Here is an 8842-nt window from a genome sequence, read left to right on the forward strand (position 1 = left end):
ATACATCTGTAAACTGTGTCGCCGAGTGTGTGATGTACAACAGACTAAAGATATACATCTGTAAACTGTGTCGCCGAGTGTGTGATGTAGAACAGACTAGTGATATACATCTGTAAACTGTGTCGCCGAGTGTGTGATGTAGAACAGACTAAAGATATACATCTGTAAACTGTGTCACCGAGTGTGTGGTGTAGAACAGACTAAAGATATACATCTGTAAACTGTGTCACCGAGTGTGTGATGTAGAACAGACTAAAGATATACATCTGTAAACTGTGTCACCGAGTGTGTGATGTAGAACAGACTAAAGATATACATCTGTAAACTGTGTCGCCGAGTGTGTGATGTAGAACAGACTAAAGATATACATCTGTAAACTGTGTCACCGAGTGTGTGATGTAGAACAGACTAAAGATATACATCTGTAAACTGTGTCACCGAGTGTGTGATGTAGAACAGACTAAAGATATACATCTGTAAACTGTGTCGCCGAGTGTGTGATGTAGAACAGACTAAAGATATACATCTGTAAACTGTGTCGCCGAGTGTGTGGTGTAGAACAGACTAAAGATATACATCTGTAAACTGTGTTACCGAGTGTGTGGTGTAGAACAGACTAAAGATATACATCTGTATACTGTGTTACCGAGTGTGTGGTGTAGAACAGACTAAAGATATACATCTGTAAACTGTGTCGCCGAGTGTGTGATGTAGAACAGACTAAAGATATACATCTGTAAACTGTGTCGCCGAGTGTGTGATGTAGAACAGACTAAAGATATACATCTGTAAACTGTGTCACCGAGTGTGTGATGTAGAACAGACTAAAGATATACATATGTAAACTGTGTCGTCGAGTGTGTGGTGTAGAACAGACTAAAGATATACATCTGTAAACTGTGTCGCCGAGTGTGTGATGTAGAACAGACTAAAGATATACATCTGTAAACTGTGTCACCGAGTGTGTGATGTAGAACAGACTAAAGATATACATCTGTATACTGTGTCGCCGAGTGTGTGGTGTAGAACAGACTAAAGATATACATCTGTAAACTGTGTCGTCGAGTGTGTGGTGTAGAACAGACTAATGTATGCCGAGTGTGTGGTGTAGAACAGACTAAAGATATACATCTGTAAACTGTGTCGCCGAGTGTGTGGTGTAGAACAGACTAAAGATATACATCTGTAAACTGTGTCGCCGAGTGTGTGGTGTAGAACAGACTAAAGATATACATCTGTAAACTGTGTCACCGAGTGTGTGGTGTAGAACAGACTAAAGATATACATCTGTAAACTGTGTCACCGAGTGTGTGATGTAGAACAGACTAAAGATATACATCTGTAAACTGTGTCGCCGAGTGTGTGATGTAGAACAGACTAAAGATATACATCTGTAAACTGTGTCGCCGAGTGTGTGATGTAGAACAGACTAAAGATATACATCTGTAAACTGTGTCGTCGAGTGTGTGGTGTAGAACAGACTAAAGATATACATCTGTAAACTGTGTCGCCGAGTGTGTGATGTAGAACAGACTAAAGATATACATCTGTAAACTGTGTCGCCGAGTGTGTGGTGTAGAACAGACTAAAGATATACATCTGTAAACTGTGTCGCCGAGTGTGTGATGTAGAACAGACTAAAGATATACATCTGTAAACTGTGTCGCCGAGTGTGTGGTGTAGAACAGACTAAAGATATACATCTGTAAACTGTGTCGCCGAGTGTGTGATGTAGAACAGACTAAAGATATACATCTGTAAACTGTGTCGCCGAGTGTGTGGTGTAGAACAGACTAAAGATATACATCTGTAAACTGTGTCGCCGAGTGTGTGGTGTAGAACAGACTAAAGATATACATCTGTAAACTGTGTCGCCGAGTGTGTGGTGTAGAACAGACTAAAGATATACATCTGTAAACTGTGTCGTCGAGTGTGTGGTGTAGAACAGACTAAAGATATACATCTGTAAACTGTGTCGCCGAGTGTGTGATGTAGAACAGACTAAAGATATACATCTGTAAACTGTGTCGCCGAGTGTGTGGTGTAGAACAGACTAAAGATATACATCTGTAAACTGTGTCACCGAGTGTGTGATGTAGAACAGACTAAAGATATACATCTGTAAACTGTGTCGCCGAGTGTGTGGTGTAGAACAGACTAAAGATATACATCTGTAAACTGTGTCACCGAGTGTGTGATGTAGAACAGACTAAAGATATACATCTGTAAACTGTGTCGTCGAGTGTGTGGTGTAGAACAGACTAAAGATATACATCTGTAAACTGTGTCGTCGAGTGTGTGATGTAGAACAGACTAAAGATATACATCTGTAAACTGTGTCACCGAGTGTGTGATGTAGAACAGACTAAAGATATACATCTGTAAACTGTGTCGCCGAGTGTGTGGTGTAGAACAGACTAATGCATGCGAAATAAAGATATACTTCTGTAAACTTTGAGCTTCAAACTGCTTTCAGCAAAATAGAAATGCCTACAACATTAACACATAAAACCTTTACATTAAAAATATCCGCCTAATATACTGGATATGTATATGCTTTTAATGACCAGACGTTGCACCACTATAACTCCAGCTGTGTTTCTCGGCGTATTAGGTCAGATGGAGATATTGACAGTGGATTAACAACACACTCAGCATACCTGGAGTCACCTGGTTCCTCTTACGCCACAGACTACACTTGAATGCCTCTTTAAATCCACGTCGGAAGTTCTCATTGAAGCCAGCGTAGAGAATCGGGTTGATGGCACTGTTTAAGTAGGCGAAGTACACGGCTATGTATTTAATAGTCGGCACATACTTGGACGTCTACAAAATAACGCAGTCATTACATCATTGATACAAGGTTTCCTACAATAACGCAGTCATTACATCATTGACACAAGGTTTCCTACAATAACGGTCATTACATCATTGATACAAGGTTTCCTACAATAACGGTCATTACATCATTGATACAAGGTTTCCTACAATAGCGGTCATTACATCATTGAGACAAGGTTTCCTACAATAACGGTCATTACATCATTCATACAAGGTTTACAACAATAACGCTCATTACATCATTGATACAAGGTTTCCTACAATAACGCTCATTACATCATTGATACAAGGTTTCCTACAATAACGGTCATTACATCATTGATACAAGGTTTCCTACAATAACGGTCATTACATCATTGACACAAGGTTTCCTACAATAACAGTCATTACATCATTGATACAAGGTTTCCTACAATAACGCAGTCATTACATCATTGATACAAGGTTTCCTACAATAACGGTCATTACATCATTGATACAAAGTTTCCTTCAATAACGCAGTCATTACATCATTGATACAAGGTTTCCTACAATAACAGTCATTACATCATTGATACAAGGTTTCCTACAATAACAGTCATTACATCATTGATACAAGGTTTCCTACAATAACAGTCATTACATCATTGATACAAGGTTTCCTACAATAACGGTCATTACATCATTGGTACAAGGTTTCCTACAATAACAGTCATTACATCATTGATACAAGGTTTCCTACAATAACGGTCATTACATCATTGATACAAGGTTTCCCACAATAACGCAGTCATTACATCATTGATACAAGGTTTCCTACAATAACAGTTATTACATCATTGATACAAGGTTTCCTACAATAACGCAGTTATAACATCATTGATACAAGGTTTCCTACAATAACGGTCATTACATCATTGATACAAGGTTTCCTACAATAACGGTCATTACATCATTGATACAAGGTTTCCTACAATAACGCAGTTTTTTTTAATTTTTGATGTTCTATTTGAGTAAGTAAAAGGTCTTGTAACTCACAGTATGTCTTTATCTCTTTGAAAATTCAGCTCTTTTTATTGTGGAACTGATGATATTAATCAAAGTAATTGCGAAATTTGCTGATCCTTGATATGTGTATGTTACTTTGACAGTTATGTATGTAATGCTCTCTGAAACCAGACATGCCCACTAGTCATTTTTGTTTGAGGGGTGATAACATGAAGAAATCTTTCATGTCTATATGTACGATAAACCGCTACATATCCTAGTCCTACTTGCCTTGGTGTTGTGGGACCTGAATACTTCCCACAGAAGGAAGTATTGCTGCGGAGTCCAGCACAGCACAAACACCACCAGGACGACAACCAACATCTTGATTACCTGAGCAACAGGTGAGGAAGGTGACAGTGATAAACACGAGGTGTATGATGTTCTAAACAGCTTACAGGCACATCTTATCGTTTTATAGCCCGTAATGATGAGCTGACAGAAATAATGGACACCAGTACGTTAAACGCCTATTTCATTTATTATGATACGGAGATTCATTCTTGTATGCAGACACGCGAAACCAAAACTTTTCCAATAGCTGTTTATTTTGAAAGTCTTATTCTCTAACCATTCCATCGTCGGATACCCACGGTTGATTGTGCGCTACGCTTGATTGACGTCCTTGTTCCGGTTATAACTGAGTCTAGGACACTAAACGGGACAGGGGTAGGTCGGGGCACTATACTGGGGAGCAATTCTGCATTTCATCATCGGCAAAAGAACTAATAGCATCCGTTGTTCAACTCAATGAAAACTTCTCGTTTCACCAAAGGCTATTTGATTGGCTCCGTCACATTTTCTTAACGGAATTTCAGCCAATCAGATTTCAGGTAATATACACTTTGTGGAAGCTGCTTATCAATAACAGTGGCGGTGAATGATCTCGAAAACGTGTCTCAGAAAGTGAAGACAAACGGGTTTAGGCCACTTCAGTATTATATCATTGATACCCCTTTGTCTGGCAGAGATGAAGAATTATCAATTAAAACATGCCTTGGTGATGGAAATAAAACATTGGTTATCAGGAATTTCAGCCTGTGTTGTTCAATTTCGATACTCTATATGTCTATCACAGAATCTGCACGCCCTCACTGGCACAGCCATATTGTTACATGTACTTTTTGATATGTCCGCTTTAAACTGAAGAGTTCTTATTCTGAAAAGTTTATGCTGATAGGCTTTTATTTATAGAGTGACGTCATTGAAACTATGATTAATTACCGAGTTGATCCACGGGCGATACGTGTAGCGTAGCGATGTGCAATCGGTCGTGGGTATACGACGATTTGACTATTTCAAATGTTTAAGAATATCACAAGTAAAAATTGTATAATCATCAATGCAATACACAACAAGTGAAATGCTCATATCGCAACTGCCAACTTATTAGATAGCTGTGGTTTTGTAACATACTTTATATAATTCCAGAATATAGATTTTAGCTCACCTTTTTACGCGTCCTGTCCTGTGAAGATGAGTTTGAGCGCATGCTATTACCAGGCGCCTTCCTCAGCATCAGCTTGAGGGCGATGACGCTGTATGCTCCTATCATGATGACGACAGGAATGACGTACATCACTATGCCCTCTACTGTGTAGTAAATCATCTTTCCAGGCTCGTGCGACACACAATCAGCATTCTTGTAAAATTTTGGCCAAATTTCGGTACAGAAAACCTCATCTCTGTTCCTAAATTCGTACCTGATGACTTTCCTCACAAACAGTTGTGGCGCTGCAATGGCAGCCGAGACAAGCCACGACAGCGCTATGGACATCCCCATAACACACTCCGACATTTTACCCCTTAATGGGAACACTATAGCAAAGAACCGTTCTATTGAAATGATAGTCAATGTGAGCACACTTGAGGTTACGGCAAAGACTGCAATAAAAAAAAGAACATACGGTAAGCGTGTTAAGAAACATATCAAAGGATTTATGATGAAATATTGTATTATAGTGTACTTCCAAATAAGGCCAGAGAAAAAACTAAGCATGGATGATCTTAATAGAGACGATAGCTTTTCGAGGTATTCCATCGCTTAATCAAGACACATAGTATCAAACACAAATAATAATAATAAACAATTCACAGAACATGGAAGGAAGTTAACGTCAAGAAAGATAGCATTAGTATTCATACACTTTTTTTCAGAATCCTGTTAATATTTCTGCATATAATATATGAAATGTAAAGAAATGTAATAAAATCTGGTTTAAACAAAGTATTACTCGTGTTTTACTGATATTGTCTTCGGCCGACTGCACACGTGTTATGTGTTACCATGTAGTCAACCGTATAAGCCTAATTAGATAGTAAATTTAATTGTAAATATCTGGTATCAAATCATTATCGATATTAATGTTTATCATAATGTAGAATATATTTATATAGGTGTGACATACCCTGTGTGAAGGTGCTAGCCTTGCAGATGAATGGCCCAAATGGCCAGTTAGTACTGATCTGGTTACCGAGGTGTACCCACATACAGAATAGCCCCACCATGATATCGGAGACGGCCAGGTTGAGAATGAGGATGTTTGTGGTCGACCTCATCCGTTTGTTCAGGTAAATGATGATTACCACAATAACATTGCCCACCACGTCTACCACGAACGACAAAACGTAAAACAGTATTTTTAACGATATTTCCCACGTAGGCTTGACGAGAAGCGGCGGGGCATCGACATATTTCAACATGGATAGCAGCAGTGGAGAGGGCTGTACCGGGTCCCCGGGTACGCACGTCCTATTGGCGATGTTTGCAAAACTCATGTTCAATGACGAAGCGAAATATGCACGGACAATTGAGGAATCCCTCGATAACTCTAAAGGAACCAACTTTTTTCCTGTAAAATTCTTGCTAGTTATTCACCGTACTTCTGTACTCCAGGAATGGGATACAGACGTCGTATATATATGTCGCATCATTAATGGTTTGAGCACTTCCTGTTGTTTGGTATTTATCAGGGTCACGCGCAAGGTGAAAGCGATTTCATCTTCACCTGTCAACAAAGATTCATGGCGCTTGTCATAAACAATAGCAATCGCTTAATCAAACTTTGAATAACATTTAAATGTGTCTTTAATATCAAACTTTGTTAAATTGAATTTGAAAAAAATTGTTAAAGACCTACCAATCCCATGTCAAGTCAATGGGACAGTTCCCAGTGTTCCCAGACAATGGTCTTATCTCTGACGGTAAGTAAGGTGAGGGGTGAGAGGGTTCACAACCAAGGGCTCAGGTGTTTCGACATATAACGTGTAGAACAACTGTAAAGATAATTTATTATTTGAATACGTAAGTTGATTTGTTTGATTGCTGGGGAATTGAAATAAGACATGTTTACCAAATAACGCAAAAATACTGAAACATGAACAACACTTCAAAAAACAAAATTGAAAAAACTATAATAAAATGATTACAAATAAATATTATACACCACCAATCACCCTGATGGACAATCAAACAGGACAATGGTAAACAGCTATGATGTTTACTCGACATGTAAGTCTATGTAATATCACATCATCAACTGGATTAATGACGAGCTACAAGATACACAGGTCAACAAGGAAAGACAAATTACCGATAAAATTACTACATGTGGAGATGTATAAAGACTACGAAAACAAAGACAAGTTCCTAATGCTTACTAGAGCACTAAAACATAAGTAATTGTATGTGTGAGGATTTGCATATCTTTTGATGTTTGTATTTCTGTAAGATGTTTTATCAATACCATTATAATCCTCAGGTAACATTTTCAGTTGAAAGCTTTTCCACGCCATAGGGTGTAGACTACAACAGCTTGTTCAGTAAACTGATACAAACGCATACTGCAGCAGAAAGACTACGTAGGACATGTAAGGACAATCATGTTTTAGAGGCATCTTGTCATGTGTCACAAGTTCCCTACTTAAGGTATTACAAAATCAGAACATCAGACAGGTAAGATGTTGTATAGATAACACGCAACGATAGTTACAGTGACAAAAGGGCACAAACTAATGTATCAACCCCCGACACAAACCGAGATGAGTAGACTAGTCAATGCTGGTTACCTAGGTGTACTTTACATACCTGAGAGTTTTATAGGTAATCCCTTTCTTACCTGTACTGGCTGTGCTTCTCTGTAATCTTCCTACCTGGGTCATTTACCGGCGTTATCAGAGCAGCTTGTCCAAGATAAGCGATGCGATCTATAATTACGTCCCAGGCCATCTAACTTAATTTTCCTCGATAAACAATGATTGCTGGCGTTGACAGATGCATTCCTCACCCTTAGGCGATACGTAATGAGTCGGCGCGTGGCGATCAAGTCAATATTTGTCTATTACTGAGATTGCTCAGATGGGCACGAATTTCATAAATGAACTTTTCTTTCCCCGGATACAATTGTGTTAACATAAATATCTGCCGTTACAACATGTCAGTTGAAATCGGAACTACATATGTGTGCTGTATGTATTAGTATGTTCTCACTGACGTGTAAAACAGTGCTATTTATTATGCTTTTCAACAATTGTAATTCATAACGTATTTGTATATTTGTAAATTTTGCCTCGTTGTCACGTTTGAAAATCCGTTTTTTTTTTGTTTTTTTTTTACTGGAGGAAAAGGAATATTTCCGTTTTTTAGCGAAAACAATTATCAGCATGATAGAATGCACTGGCGCATGCAGGAAGCGGGGGTGGAATAGGTGCTGGGGGGGGGGGGGGGGGGGGTTCCACCCCCACCCCTCTCCATCCGACGTTTTAGAGGGTGGGGTGCAAACTTATCGTTTTGTCATCTTAACTTTGATATATTATCTGTAATGTTTAAAGCAAATGTTGGTAACGGTAACGTGAATAACTAAATGTACCCATTACCTGACGGTACATGTATCGTGTAGTCGGCGTTACTACTAATATCAGACTAATTATTTATAGTAAGGTAAAAATAAAAATAATATTTAACGTGGATTCCAAT

At 38.6% G+C, this 8842-nt stretch overlaps 1 protein-coding gene across 2 annotated transcripts in view; it reads right to left on the minus strand.

The window, feature by feature from the left end:
- LOC117322693 (trissin receptor-like) overlaps positions 1-8370 on the minus strand; it is a 28998-nt gene extending 20628 nt beyond the window's left edge. The window contains exons 1-6 of one of the 2 annotated variants that reach the window (XM_033877635.1): positions 7986-8362; positions 7008-7143; positions 6276-6875; positions 5318-5751; positions 4099-4200; positions 2661-2826 (exon numbers count right to left, since the gene is read on the minus strand). In XM_033877635.1, the coding sequence (XP_033733526.1) occupies positions 2661-2826; positions 4099-4200; positions 5318-5751; positions 6276-6645 (1072 nt within the window). In that variant the 5' untranslated portion in view covers positions 6646-6875; positions 7008-7143; positions 7986-8362. Of the gene's footprint in view, positions 1-2660; positions 2827-4098; positions 4201-5317; positions 5752-6275; positions 6876-7007; positions 7144-7985 lie in introns of both variants that reach the window. The other variant, XM_033877642.1, reaches the window with a different exon arrangement.
- Between the last annotated feature and the right edge of the window lie 472 nt (positions 8371-8842).

This window comes from Pecten maximus, chromosome 1 (assembly GCF_902652985.1).
Source record: "Pecten maximus chromosome 1, xPecMax1.1, whole genome shotgun sequence".
NCBI classification, from domain to species: Eukaryota; Metazoa; Mollusca; class Bivalvia; order Pectinida; family Pectinidae; genus Pecten; species Pecten maximus.